Below are 16,029 nucleotides of genomic sequence, written 5' to 3'. Positions count from 1 at the left end.
AAAAATTTCTCCAAAGCCATGAGGTCAATTTATGGGAAACTATGTGTTAAGGTTTTTAAAAACCTTGTACCGGCCTAGTACTGGTTTTTGGTTGGATCATTATGGTACCAGGCCATCCCATACCGGCAGTCAGTATGGGACTTCGTACCAGTACCATAGACGGATGGCTAGAAATTAATTATTTTTCTTTTTCATTACCTTTTGAGTTTTCATGCATGATGAAGATGTTTAGGCCAGCTTGTTTTATATTTTTAAATATTGAAAGGAAGTTAAGCTTATGTGATAGTTGGGTGTCGATATTGGTTCAGGCACTCAGTTATTGATCAACGAATATCATTTACGAGTGAAGAATGCAAATATAGTATTGAAAAAAGAAAATCACAACTCACTTTAATTGTTTAATCCCATGTAGAATATTGATGCCTCATATATATTTGGGTCGTGCTAGTAGTCCTGGCTTGTAACATTATACCAATCTGGATGGCCTGCTAGTCATAAGATGTTGGATAATGACATGGTTGTGGCTCCTAATGCGGTGGATGTGGATACAAATGGTACTTGTTCTACCCCAGCCATCCCTGTGAATGTGTCCCTAGATGCACCAACTACCCCTATCATAATGCGAAGACCCAAGCTGTCCATGATGCCTCATGGCCTCTTACTTCCATTATGCCTATTTGGAGGCCTGGACAGTCTCCTGCATCTCAGCAGCCTCCATGTCATCTCAATCAGATTGGTTACTCCCACTATGTTCATTATCCATGCGGCATTGGTCATCGATCTCAGCTGCTTGGGGTCCTGCCAAGCCTACTTATGTCTGGCCACCAGCTTTAGACTCCACAGTTGGTCCCTCGTTGCTCGCCTTTTCTCCCCTGGCACCTTGGTATACTTCTGCACATTACTACAGCCACTCGTCAGATGGCAGATGCTGCTTCAACTAGGTGTCCCCACCTCCTTTATTATATATGCCACAATAATTCCATAGTCACGTCTGAGCCCATTATTCCATGACGCCACCTGATATGTGGATCTTTTTGACCCTGCTTACTAGAAGCCATCTGGCAATCTAATTATCCGGGCTCCCTGAATATCATCCACTCAAATCAGGAATCATGAAGAATATTTTTTGATGCATATTTCAGATTGCTAGAGTTTTATCATGTTATGAAACATAAACATACACAAGTAGCAATATCTGTCATAGCTGTTTTGTTGGACACAATGTTGCTGAAGATTTTTGTCCAATGCCAATCCTTGTGAAACAACGGGAGGCATCTTCAATTCCTGTCATATCACTGTGGTGTAAAGCTGGCCAGTATGCTGACTTTTCTGACAAATCTTTTTTCTTCCATACATGGAGAAGAATGACCATCTATGGTAGTTAAAGTCTAGCAAGGAGAGTGTGGCATGTGCTGCCGCTAAAATACTAATGGGAGTATATGTTGTAACAAACAGCTGAAGGGAAAGGTGCCTTTGAGCAATCACCAATCAATCAGGCAGAGAAAACCTCCGAGATTCTTTCATTTGTTGATCTGTAAATTGGCTATTAGTCTGGCTTTAGGGCATATTTGTGCTCAGTGCTGGATTCCTATGCTACGATGATTTAAGTTCATAACAGAAGATAGTCAGTCAGATATATTCTTTATTCACATAAATAATGTGATCCTTTATCACTTAGTATTTTTGATAGTTACATATGAAATGAAAACATGTTTCCTCTTGATTATAAATTGTTCACCAATTGTTGAAAGACCATCATATTATAGGGAAATTTTACTGCTTGAATCGTCTGTTGCATAACTTTGTCATTCCCAGTTAAGGCTTTTCTGGGGCCAATAAAAATTTGTTCAAGTCTTAGAGATTTGGTAATGGAAATGTATCTATAGCAGAATGCAATTTTTAAACAACTGAAGGGGTTCTCAGTCATTGGTGCTTGGATGAATATTTCTGCAGATTTACTGCCCAGATGTCAATGAACTGAGGATTTCTTACACAATATGGATGCCTTGATCTCTGCATTTTCTAGACTCTGTTTATTGATTTATTAAATGGAAGGCCTGACATTTTTCTCGCTTCTCTCAAATATCAGGTAGGAAGTCATCTTCATTGGCGGGCAGCATTCTGGGGAGAGGCTATCCTGATGCTCCCATTTGCTATCCTTGGATTTATCATAAGGCCTTTGAAGCTGAAAGGTGCCTGGTTGCAGTGCCTTGTGATGTTAGAATATGTGATTGGAGACGACAGGTTTGCTAAATATTCCTGTGTGTCCCTTAACAATTTCTGAATGCAGGATTCACTTCTTCTGAATCAAAGAAAGCAAACGATGTTGGTGAAGTGATTGCTCAAGAAGTTCAAGGTGGTGCTGGTATGTCTCTATGTACATGACCTCTTACTTAAATCATGCAAATACTTCTAGGTTGATTTTATGGACCTAGTGTATGTAATTATTCTTGTTGCATGTACTATTATTTCTAAGTTACTCTTCATATCCATCTAGTGAAATACATGTTGTAGAAACAGTTGCCAAGTAGGAATGGGTTGATATGATATGTGGATGGTCAGGTGCCAGTCCTAAACAAACCTTAAAACAAGAAAGATGTTAAAGAAATGAAAAAAATAAAAAAAATTGGTGTCTCAGGACAGTAGGCTGTTTCATCTTTTGGGACACTGTTCCCGTTATGGAGTGAGCTGGGTTGGCAGATGGATTCATGGATCATGCTTCTCCAACCAAAGCTAGTTCTTCCAAATGGAAGTGTCTTAAAGTGATTCCATTTACTTTTATATAGGTCTTCTTTGGCTAAAACCCCACCCCCATGCAATACAAAGATACAAAGGTTGAAAAGCCGAGGCTTCATATGAGACAGCATCCTCATTGACACTTCCTCCAATAATTTATCCTTCTTGTTGTATTTCCTACATTCCTAAGATTTCTCAGTTATACTTATTTTTTATATTTATCCATCCTAGTTTTAGCACACTGCATCTCCGATGTGCATTCTCATTATGCAACATTCTGCTCGATATTATGAAAATGGTCTTGTGAGTAAATTTCTTTTTTAATCAATTAGTATTTAACAATCACATGATACACCAAAGTTCATTTTTCACTGAGCACTGAATTTTATTTTATTTGGGGCATCCTCTTTTTTCATACTTTCAGTTGCATGACCAAGGAGAGTCCTTGAAGTGGCCTGTGGCTGCACCCTCAATTAACTAACAAGCCTATCCTTCTCTTCAATCTGAACACAACAATCCTTTATCACTATCATTGGCCCACCATTTCCCCACTCTTTGTTTACAAATCTTACCCCTAACTACCTAAGCTTCCTACATTCCATGCTTATTCCATGGTGTTCTTATTAGTTTTAGCATGCATAAATTTCAGCATGCTAGTTTTGCATGTTCAGCAATTCATGAGTTGACAGTGTAAAGATGCGTCAGTGCTTACAAAATATCTGAATGCTACTTTACTTGTGGACATATTTGATCCTCCGATCTTCCAAAATTTCTTGCTTGCATGCCCAAAAATCATCAATACATCATAGTCATAACATGCATTATATATTTTGAAGAAAAGCTGTTTTGAGATGATTTTTTCAGCACCCATGTCTGTGAAGTTTACATTTTCAGAGTATGATGAATGTATATATTGGTTGAGTCATGACACCAAAAATTCATATATGTTGTTTGGAATCTCATTTCTATTTCAGTTTCCCTTCTTATACTTGCTTGCTTTGACTGTTTATTTTTTCTACGCCAATTTGGCCCTCCCACAGTGTCCGGAAGCTCCCATACTTTTGTTTCAGTTGTTAATTCTATTACTATAATATGTACTGAACAAACCTTTTTCCCAATCTTGTAGCATTAACATGGCATTAATAGATTATTTGGCACTATGATTCTACAAGACATGAGCAAAATAACATTGCATGGTCATTGGTTGGATAGCTTATTTGTTGTCATGGTTAGAAAAGCTAGTTTGAACTTCCTGATTCTCACATTTTCATGGTGGGGAGATCCCAAACCAAACCTAAACCAATGCATGATCTATTTCCTATCAAATCAATTCATAAATTGGCTGAAGCCAGCCAAATTATGCATGAATTTGTCGAAATCAGCCAGTTGTTAGTAATGCTAGTTGATTAATGTCTTTTTTTTTTGAATTTTTTAACTAAACCTTGTATGAAAATCAAGATTGACTGTTTTTTCATTTATCAAGTAAAGAAAATCTTATCATATATTAACACATAATTCATAAACAAAACTGTCCAGCTTTCAAGAATTTCCAAACCATTTCAATTTTTTTTTTCATTTTTCTGAATTTTTAACTAAACCAAGCCTGGGACTCGCAGTAATGCTCCCTATGATACAAGCAGCAACTTGTTTAGTGTCTTAACTATTAAAATGCTTGCCTTAATATGACTGTTAAATGTTAAATGCCTAATTCTTACAGTATGTGCTTTTAGAAAAAATAGCTTTATTTGAATGAAACCCAGTCAATTCAGAAAATAGAAATGTTTATCAGCAATTGATTAAATCTTTCAAAATCTTGAAACTGGCAGCAACCGCAATTTGCTTTAATGTTAGAAGAAAGGAAAAGGATCATATTAAGTGACTGTGTTTTGTGTTGGGACTTGCTGCAATGAAAAGCTGCCATATGTTTGCTGCATCAATTCTGCTGCCACCTGAAGTTGCATAAGAACTTGCCTTTATATTCTTGACAATTATTTAGTTGGATGCTCTTTCTTTTTCTCCTTTGCAGCTGTTGATTATATTTTTATTTCAGGCGAGCAAATTATTAAACGGGAGACATCAGCTGGTAACGAGGATTTATCTGATAAAGCATCTCAAAGGTATCTGACATCTGGCTTCTTTGCTAGAACATATATCTGTACATGCATTCAGAAAAAATCATCTTTTCTCTAGAACATTGTTTCTTGATTTTTTTTCACCAGGCAGTCATGATTTTCTTTTCTTTTTTTCCTTCTGTTGGATGGTCTATGACTGGGGTGTTATTACCAAATGGACCGTCGGTGATATTTGGACCTTTTTGGTTCTTTGTACTCTTTAATTTCTGTCATCTAGAACACATTTTTTCTATCATAGGTAACTCATTCTATCTGATTTCTGTGACTTATTTTGATCCTGTAGATACTATTCCTTGACTGATGTAGTCAATGTTGGTATGTAAATATGAATATAATTAAACAATCTTACAGAAAGTGACCACATATTTATTTTGTGCATGTGACACCTTCTACTGTTCACTAAACCTCCCAAATGAGCCATGCTGGCCACTTGTAGGTTTGTAGTTTAATTGTCCCAATTAGAAAAATGGTGACTTAGAGCTGAGAAAGATTGAAATGTTATTCTTCTTAAGGGTGGTTATGCAGTTTACTACTTGTTTATTGAATTTTTGGCAGTATAAATACAGTGAAGCCTGAAATTCTTCTGCTCATTGCTCAACTTCTTTGGTCATCCAGTTTGCTAGATGATGGATCTTATACAAGTCATGGATTTTGAACTGAACTTCTGAGATGTTCATGTGAAGCTAGGTTCTAGGAAGCATGGATATGGATATAGCATATGGATATGACATTATATGTATATGTGGACACAGATTTTGAAAAATTTGGATATAGAACAGTAAATATATATGTATTATATATATATATATAGGGGATTGATAATCTACTCTCTGTTATGGTTGGTTATCAATCTATCCATTTTTCATTGGACAAAAAATACCTTTACTTTTTACGACTCTTAAGGGTATTTTATGTTTTTATACAATCCCACATTAACTCATCCTCTCAACCCCCCAATTAATACTCTCTCTCTCATATATATATATATATATATATATATATATAAACATACATACATACAAACATACATACATGTATGTATGTATATAGATATACATGTATATATATAGATGTATGTATATATATATAGATAGATATATGTATGTATGTATACGTACGTATATGCATATATATATATATATTAATATATATATATATATGTATGTATTTACATATATGCACATGTATCCATATATATATATATATACATATGTAGGTATGTATATGTATGCATATATATATATATATATATATATATATATATATATATATATATATGCATACATATACATACCTACATATGTATACATATATGTGTGTGTGTATATATATATATTCGAGGAGAGAGAGAGAGATTATTAATTGGGGGGGTTGAGAGGGTGAGTTAATGTGGGATTGTAAAAAGACATAAAATACCCTTAAGAGTTATAAAAAGTAAGGGTACTTTTTGTCGACGGAAAAATGGGTAGATTGATAACCTACCATAACAGAGAGTAGGTTATCAATTTTCATATATATATATATATATATATGTAAAAAAGCAGACATAAAGCATCGTGGTAGGGATGTCAAACGAATCAAGCAGCTCAAGCTCGAGAAAAGCTCAAACAAAGCTTGATTGGAAGCTAAACAAACCACGCCTGAACTACCAAAACAGGCTCAAACGAACCGGCCAGCTTTTCCCCACCGGAGCCGGGGAAGAAGAGAACGAGAGAGAGCGCAGGAAAGCGAGGGAGGGAGGAGACCTGTGGCCGCCATTGGAGAGCCGCGAAGGGGCGGCGAAGCCTGCGGAGGGACGAGGGAACCCGCGGGGTCGAAAGAAATATGGGACGCGGCCGCGGCTCTTCGATGGCGGCCACAGCTCTCCTCCCTCTCTCTCTTCCCCGCGCTCTCTCTCCTTCTCTTCGTCTCCAGCACAGAACCGCTCGTACCGGTTTCCACCGCTCCGGCATACCGGTTACAAGTTGGACCGGTCCGAACTGGCCAGTGCGGGCCGGTTCGTCAGACCTTGGTTTTCATTTTATCTTTTTACTCTTTGAATCTATTAAATGTTGAAACAAACTTGAACCCAGCTTGACTTTGATTCAAACTTGAACAAAGCTTGATTCAAGCTTGAATTGATATCAGCTCATTTTAGGATTATCAAACTGATCAATTAGGCTTGTGTTTGGCTGGGTTGGGAAATAATCTCCAATTGAGATTGTTCAAACTTGATATCGGAGTTTATGCTTGAAATAAACTTCAACCCAAGATTGATCAGGCCCAAGCTCAAACAAGCTTGGCTCAATTAGTTTCCTTCATATTAGGCCATCATAATAACATAGTCCATACTTTATATGTTAGTATCAACTTTTTACAAACACATCATCTATTCATCATTCAGATTTATAGACATACTTTTTAGTGTCAGTATCACAAAATCTGAAATTATCCATTCATCATTAAAAGGTTAACATTCATAAAAAAGGCAAGGAAAAGCCCTCCTCAATCGTGAAGGTATCCCAGAAGTATCTTGGCAAACCAGATTGCTGTTGTATATGCAAATAATGAGATACACATGCATAACATAAATGTCTACACCATGGTCTGCCGTACCGGTCCGTACCGGCCGGTACGGGCCGGTATGTACCGGTCCGGCCTGAGACCGGTACCGGATCAGCGTGGAATCCGGTACCGGTAGTTTATTGTTGAAGAACCGGCTCGGACCGGTACGGACCGGTTCAGACCGGTACAGGACCGGTACGCCGCCGGTACGGACCGGTACGGGACTGGTTTGGTACCGGTCCGGGACGGCACCGGTACGCTGACCGGCACCGGTACGCTGACCGGCACCGGTACGCTGACCGGCACCGGTACGCTGACCGGCACCGGTACGCTGACCGGCACCGGTACGCTGACCGGCACCGATACAGCGGACCTTGGTCTACACTATATAAATATACATAAATAGCCATAACACACACACAAGTATATATATATATAGATATGCAGGCATAAAAAATGTAATATAATAGTGCAATACAATACTACATATACACATACAGGTGCACGTATACATCCATAGACTTGTGCATATACAAAAAATAGATGACTGCCCAATAGATAATTGCTGCAAATTATTTGTTAATTTACCTAGGCAGAGTCATATACATGGGGGGCACCCACATCAAGGCAGTTTCTGCAGAGTTCCTTAGGTGCTCAATGGCTCATCTTCTGCCTAGGCAATTGCCCAGGCACTCAAGCAGCAACATGTAACAACAATGTGCTTATCAGAGTTGATGAATAATATTTAAGTAGGTTTAGCTACAAGTTCTTGTTAAGTACTTGTTTTGGGAATATGGCTGCTAGCAATTACCTTTCTGTTGAGCTATTATTTTATTAGGACCATGGTATGTATGTGGATGCCTCTGAAAAATCCAAAGGGTTGCATCCATCTGCCTGATTGCATTGGATAGATTTTAGTAATGTTGTTTTACTGGTGAATCACTATGTATATTCTTTTCATTTAATTATTTTTGACTACTTTCCGTCAATGAAGGCATGTGACAATTTTTGGTAACAGAATGCTAGTTAACATCATACGTTGTTTTTTTTAATCTATGATAGGTCAAATAATTCCCAGAAGATTCAAGTTCAGCTTGCAAGATTTTGGAAAGATATGAAAGTACTTTTGCTGGACAAGGTCTATGTCGTAAATGTTCTAGGTAATATTTTCTACATTTATCAACTTAGGGCCATTTAGATACTGCTTTTCTTTTTGGGTGGTTTGATAAGGCTTATAACTCTATATTGAATATCCTTAATAACTTTTTATCAACTAATTGCATACTTACTGAAGTACTGACTTGGTTTCGGGTCTGGGTTCCTATAGTTGACATGACATTAATATCAGGCCTGTCATGATTGATGCCCATAAATACCAACCAATAGAAACTACCATTCTCATGATACTTGATTCCATGTTTAATTGACTGAAATCATCATTTGTGATAGTTATGAAATAGAGTAATATAAATATGTGACCAATTTAGATTAGATTTTGTAACCAAGGTTCACCGTACCGGTGCCGGACCCCGTACCGGTGCCACACTATCATAGTGTCGGTATGGTATATAGTATGCCTAGCATACCAAGAGTCGGTACGCCATCGGTACTAGTATCGGTACCGAACCGGTAAGGTGCGGTACATCCGGTACCGTCCGGTCCGGTCCAGTACAACATACCATGGTTGTAACTCAAAATTGTGGATTTAATTCTGGCTGGCATGGCATAGCATGCCATGATATGTACTATGCCAATGCTTTACTGATATTTGGCATTGGCATGATATTGGCTGCATCCCCTTGCATGGCTTGTTGTCACACCAATGTGTACCAAGTGTGTGAAGCACTAGCATAGATGTAATACATGCCATGCAAAGGATTTGCATGTTGTTAATGAATCACCATTTATTTGTTGAATGAAGTATATAGCAAGGTTCGCCGTACCGGTACCGGTCGGCGTACCGGTGGCCGGCCGGACCGGTACGGTACCGGTCCGGTACGTACCGGCTGGTACCGGTACCGGCCGGTACGCGGTGGTTTCAAAAACCACAGCGCGCGGCGCTGTGGTTCTAAAAAAAAAAAAAAAAAAATCGTACCGGTGCGAACCGGCCGGTACCGGCCGGTACGGGCTCCGAACTGGCCGGTACGGGCCCGAACCGGCCGGTACGCACCCGTACCGGCCGGTTCGGATAAAAAACCGGGAAATATTGGTTTTTTATCCGTTCCGGTACCGGCCCGTACCGGCCGGTACGGGCCGGTACGGCATTCCATGGTATATAGAGTTTGAACATGCATGATATGTTTGTTAAGTTTAAGAGCTTCCTAAGCATTCATGATAATTTTGTTATTAACATTCTAGTATATTTGATACCTATACAATGTGAAGTGGATGATTTTTGTTATATTCTTAAAAATAGTAAAATCCTATCATCCATCATGGTTTATAAATAATTATAATTTCATAATCAATTTTTTCTTTTGGAATTTCATTATTAGCTTTAGCCAACAATCCATGTGTATCTATTAAGTTAGAGGAATTGAGTTATAATCCGTCAAACTCCAAGAAAATTTTTATGTGAACTCTCCATGTGGTTTCAACACATATGAATCAGTGTTAATCCGTATATAAGGTATATTTGAATAAGATTTGTGGCTTAATATTACACAATTTATGCTAGTGCAATGAGTGAGAAACGCTCTAGCCCATATAGGCATAAGTGTGAATTTACATACCTCACCAATATATATCTACTGCCCACTCCAGCAAAATAAATAAATAAATAAATAAATAAAATAATTAAATAAATAAATAAATAAAAGGAATATAGCAAGATTGGGTCATCTTTGTTGTTGATTCTTAGGGAGAGAAATAAATGTCTCAGTGTCCAATTGTCACAAGCGAGTAGCATGTCTGAGTAGCTAATATTTGGCTTGATTTTAGCCTGTTTGATTAGTAAACGAGTTGATCTGGAGCTAGGCTTGGCTTGGCCATGCTTTGCTTGACTAAGATCAAAAAAAGAATAAATGATTGAGTGACTGATATATATTATGTACTAATTTATTCACTATTTATAAATAAAATATTTTTATACTTAAAATTTGGATCCATTTCATAGTTTTTGGCATATTTTTACAGTTGATTGCATACCCAATGTTCTCTCTCCACGTTTCTCATCTTGGCTTGGGACTAACAAGGTGGTGTTAAATTAGCTGCAATGTTTAGAATCTATTATACAAAATAATGTGGAGATATGTAAAGATATATGTAACAAAATTAGAATTGGTTTGATGAAGTGGAGTGGTGGATTTGGAATATTATGCGATAGGTGAAATCCTTCGAGACAAGGGAAAATTATATAGAACAACAAAAGGGCCTGCAATTTTGTATGGGTGCTAGGCAGTGAAAAAAGTACATGAAAATAAACTAAATGGTTGCTTGGAGCTCTATAGTTGAAGTTGCATTGCAACATAAATTGCAATAGTTGATTTACAAGAAAGCTTACTTTTTATGGTTGGAAGAGAGTTTGGGGAAAAGAGGGGCATCTTTGATAGACATTAATCGAACATCTTGTGAGCGAACGAAGATAAGGGTGTTCTTGATGAAGAGTCCAGTGATGAAGCAATTGGGGGCGAGGGCTTGGCCGTGGACCTTGGCACCCATGGTGAGGGAGGGGTGGCGGCATGGTCTGCTGAATCGGTCGGAACCGACCGGTACCAGTCTCCACCTGTACGGTACAAGCCCGGTACCAGTGCGAACCGGTACTCGCGGGGAAGAAGGGGGAAGAGAGGACAAGAGAGGAGATAGGGGAAGAAGACCTCGCGCTACCGGGCCTCTTTCTTCCTCCCGAGTACCTCGCGGGGAAGAAGACCTCCCTTGCTCGTAGGAGAAGGGGGAAAGAGAGGAAGGGAAGAAGAGAGGAGGAAGGGAAGAAGAGAGAAGGAAAAAAAAGAAAAGAAAAAAAATGAGAGAGGCCGCGAGGGCGCCTCGACTCGTGCCCGTGCGCGTCCATGCGGTGGGAATCACGGTCCACGCGCGGGGAACCGCGCGGGGCAGCGAGCCCACGTGCTGCCCCGTGTGGGCTTTTAATGCGGCAGAGTGCCATTTTGTAGCATAACGCGGACGTGCGCGCGTCCGCGAGCGTGTCCGCACGTTTTTCTTTTTTTTTTCAGAACCGATTCGGTACCGGTTCCAATCGGTACCGAACTGGAACCGGTACCGGTTCCAATCGGTACTGAACCGGTACCGTTCATCGGTATATTGGTTCGGTCGGTTTCACATACTTTGGGTGGTGGTGCAAGCCTTGAGAAGTGTGGAGAAGGTGAAGGAGATGGGTGGGTCAAGGGGCTAGAGGCGGGCATGGAGGTGTAGAGGTGGAGGGGGTGGGCGGTTGTGAAGGAGTAGAGAAGGGAAGGAAAGAGAGAATCCTTTCTTAATTAAGATACATATTTGAACGGCTGCAACTTGTCCAGCGGCCATTTTGATTGTGACTCGACCTCCTACAAGATAGCCCTAGGTTATAGCCTAACAAGCAACTCAACATACTATGCAATTTGGGTTGCAGGTATCCAATCAAGTAGGCTTGCTTGAACATGCAATTTGAGCTACATGCAGTTGCATTTAAAGGACTTCAAATAACCCCTAAGTGTCGCAGAAATGGATATACTTGAGGGACTATAGGAGTCACAGATTAAGGACAACATGATGGAAAATCAATTGAGATGGCATGGACATGTATCGTGAAGATCTTAGAAGGCTGCTATAAAGAGAGGTACTTTATTTTTTCTGAAGGTTTTAAAAAAAGAAAATGAAGATCTCAAGCATGGTATGTTGAACTGGCCCGTACCGGCCGGTTTAGCACGTACTTGAATCTACCACCACAAGAATAACTTCAAAACCCTTACTGATTGGTAGGCCCTCCACAAAATTCATGGATAGGTCTTCCCAAATTATGCCGGGGATAGGAAGTGGTTGCAAAAGCCCCAATGGTGCCCTAGGATCATACTTTATCTTTTGACATACATCACAATGGGCAACCAATCTTTTTTACATTAGTTTACAACCTTTCCCCAAAGAAAAAAAATTCTTCACACGAACATAAGTGCGAAGCCAACCTGAATGACCACCCTCTTTACTATTATGAAAGTGGTCAAGTATGTCTTTCCTAAGGTTTGGAACATTGGGAATATAGACATACCCTTTGTAGAAGATGAGCCCGTCCCTCAACTTGAAGTTGGCGACTCCATCAGCTGCGGCTTCAATCTTCTCGCTGATTTTTTGGGCGCGGACGTCGAGCTTGATAGCTTCACGGATGCGATCCCAAATATGCCAATCGGCTCCGCTGATGGCCGTGTATACAGGCTCGTCCTTGGTTGCTGGAATTTCTGCAAGTGTTTGTTCCGCAGCCATGATTTGAAGGGTTACCTTGGTTTGGTTGGCTGCGGCAGGGCTTGCAGAAATTTCTGGTGTTACGGAAGTAGCTGAAACTTCTGCAGTAACTGGTGCGGAACCCATGAAGTGCTTGGCCGCAGGCTGTTTGGATGTTGCTGTCGCTGCGGCCTCGGGCGGCTGGGGTTCGGCAACTGCTGCTGCTGCAAAATAGGCTGCAGCAGCCGGTTCTTCTTGGCTGAGTGCTGCAGAAGGGCCTACGGCATCCTGACCGCAGGCTAGGGCTGAGGCGCTGAAGGCTTCGGTCGACTAAACACCTACGGGTTTCGTTGCTCCCATCTGAAATTGCAATGCCATTGTCGGTGTCATCTTCGCCGCCGATGTCAAGTAGGAAGAATTGGCCGGGATTGCATCTGTGGCCTTTCTCCCACTTTGCGCCGCACTTGAAACAAAGGCCCTTCTTGATATAGTCTTGAAGCTCTTCGCGAGAAAGCTTCTTGACTTCTTTGGCTTGTGGTTTGGAAGTGCTTGTGGCTGCATGATTGGCTTCCGGTTGGAAGGTTTTGGTGTCCTTGCCGCTGGACCTCTCCTTGGCCGGTCGTCGGTCGGTGTAGCCGCTTTGGTCAAGGATCTCGGCCATGCGCATCGCATCCTAAAGGCTTGTCGGCTGCTTGAGCTTAAGTTTCTTGGCGAGCCAAGGCTTAAGCCCGTCGATGAAAGTGCCAAGTAGGGCCTCCTTAGACCAACCATCCACCATGGTCTGAAGTTGCCGGAACTCGTCGATGTAGCCCTGCACTTTGCCTTCCTGTTTTAATTTGGCCAATTGGCCATGATGGTTTACAACTGGGGACGGACCCCATTGGGACATGAACTTCCTCACAAAAGTTGTCCGCCCAGTCTCCTTCCCTCTTTTTCATATAGGGCCCAAATCCACCTCCACCATCTACTGGCTCTACCCTCTAGATGAAAACTAGCTAGGGTTACCCATTCTCCTTGTGGGATCTCATAGACATAGAAATATTGCTCGACCTTGTCGAGCCACTCATAGATCACCACCACCAAAAGTAGGAAAGTCTATTTTGGGTTTTCTAAGCCTCTTCTCTTGGAACCCTGAAACTCTGAAATCATCATCATCATCAGCCCGATTCCTCCTATCCTCATGTTCCCTATGGCCAAGTGGCCTCTGAGCGTGAGGATGTCTCTCGGGTTCACTATCTTCCTCATACAACCTCCTTAACCAATCCTCTTCATGGACACCTTCAGCCCATCTATCAACCACTACATCTTCTTTTTTAACTCTTCCTCCTCTTCTTCCTATCTCCCTGGGTTTTTCTCTCAACCCATCGCTCTCATTGCTCTCCCTATCATCTCTAACCTGGCCCTGCCGTGAGGCATGCGTCCTAGGTTCTTCTTGAGCTCTTTCTCTCTCCTACCAATATCCTTTCTATCCTCTCTAAGTGTGCATTATTTTCTTTCCTTATATCGTCGCCGGTCCCCTTGACCGGTCGGATGTTGGCTAGTCTCCATGGACATGATCTGCCCAAAATCAGTCCTACCGAAGGTGTGCTCCTCCAAGCCTCCATGCATGTGATGAATTTGGCTCGGCCAAGTGGGGTCCTCAACAGAAGCGCGCCTGCGTGCATTGGGAACTGTGCAGGCGCACTTCCACGGCGGACCGGGTAGGTACCGGTTCGGTACGGCTCGAACCAGTATCGACTCGGTCCAGGTTGCCATCAATACACCGATTGGTATTGGTTCGGCGTACCTTGATCTCAAGTAACATTTGTTGTGAGGAAAGATATAGACTATAGAGCATGGAATGCCGTACCGGTCCGGCCGTGGACCGGTACCGGAACGGATAAAAAACCGGTATTTCCCGGTTTTTTATCCGAACCGGCCGGTACGGGTGCGTACCGGCCGGTTCGGGCCCGTACCGGCCGGTTCGGAGCCCGTACCGGCCGGTACCGGCCTCGTACCGGAACCGGCACAAATTTTTTTTTTTTAGAACCACAGCGCCGCGCGCTGTGGTTTTTGAAACCACTGCGTACCGGCCGGTACGGGACCGGTACCAGCCGGTACGTACCGGACCGGACCGGTACCGTACCGGTCCGGCCGGCCACCGGTACGCCGACCGGTACCGGTACGGCGGACCTTGCTATAGAGAAACTTGGAATCAAGGTTCGCCGTACCGGTACCGAACCCCGTACCGGTGCCGCACTAGTATAGGCGTACCGAGTGTCGGTATGGTACGGTATGCGGTACGCCAGGCGTACCGACATTGGTGTACCGATACCGGTACCCATCGGTACGGGTACGGTACGCTCGGTACTGACCGGTACCGATCGGTACAGCGAACCTTGCTTGGAATAATATCAGGGGTGGCCTTAGATAGGAATATTTAGCGAATGAGGATCCATAAAGCCAATGTCCAATAGTTAGGAAGAAGGCAAGATGATTGTGATACTTATCTTGAAAAAATAACTAAGTTGACATTAAAAGAATGTAATTTGAAAGTCTTGAGGAGCCTTGGGCTCTCACTTGATCTCTTAATCAAGCCATTCATGGCCCATTCTAGTATATCTCAAAGTTAAATGAGTTTGCTTGTTCTTGGCTCGATTATAAGATGAAGCGATCTTGAGCTAGGTCTCACTCTCTTGAGCTTCATTCCTTTGCATGTTTATGTATACATTACATTTGGCCGTGGATTCATATATAATGTTCAACTCTTTGACAAATGTACTTCTCTTGGGGTTCCATCTACTCCATTTTGTCGAGAAAGAAGAAAAAACATGGGGAGCAAAATTTCTAGAAAAAAGAGAGTGCATACAATAGTAACTTAAATATAAGCAACAGATCATGTGGTTCTTGTTACATATAATTTGATGCACATATCAAACTGTGTACTTAGATATGTTGTAAATAAAATGAGCTGCTTCTTTCTTTTTTCTCTATCTCCCCTCTCTCTCTCTTATTACTATCAACTTTGACTTTTTTAACATGTCAAATTTTGATGCTACCTGTCCATGGGTTGGATGTTCTTACTAGGGTCATAGGGTGATCAAGCTTAAACCATCAAGAAATCTACCCAAACCTAGTTCAATTTTTTTGAATTATGATTGCCATTTAAATTGATGCTGAACAAATATATATTTTTTTGAGTCATTGATCATTGCATGTAAGTATAATGAGCATGATGGAAATCTAAAATTATTGTTCATTATTAGCCATGATC

The 16,029-nt window shown here is 41.2% G+C and overlaps 1 protein-coding gene across 1 annotated transcript in view; it reads left to right on the top strand.

Moving 5' to 3' along the window:
* LOC103705201 (Major facilitator superfamily protein) overlaps nt 1-16,029 on the top strand; it is a 50,533-nt gene that overhangs the window by 17,194 nt on the left and 17,310 nt on the right. Inside the window, exons 7-10 of the mRNA XM_008788838.6 lie at nt 2,090-2,192; nt 2,291-2,365; nt 4,787-4,853; nt 8,475-8,572. Coding sequence (XP_008787060.4) covers nt 2,090-2,192; nt 2,291-2,365; nt 4,787-4,853; nt 8,475-8,572 — 343 coding nt within the window. The remainder of the gene's footprint in view (nt 1-2,089; nt 2,193-2,290; nt 2,366-4,786; nt 4,854-8,474; nt 8,573-16,029) is intronic.

This window comes from Phoenix dactylifera, chromosome 3 (genome assembly GCF_051530095.1).
Source record: "Phoenix dactylifera cultivar Ajwa chromosome 3, Ajwa_hap1_PhDact_Kaust_v1.1, whole genome shotgun sequence".
In the NCBI taxonomy this organism is placed as follows: domain Eukaryota; kingdom Viridiplantae; phylum Streptophyta; class Magnoliopsida; order Arecales; family Arecaceae; genus Phoenix; species Phoenix dactylifera.
This window is presented reverse-complemented; position numbering and strand designations above follow the sequence as displayed.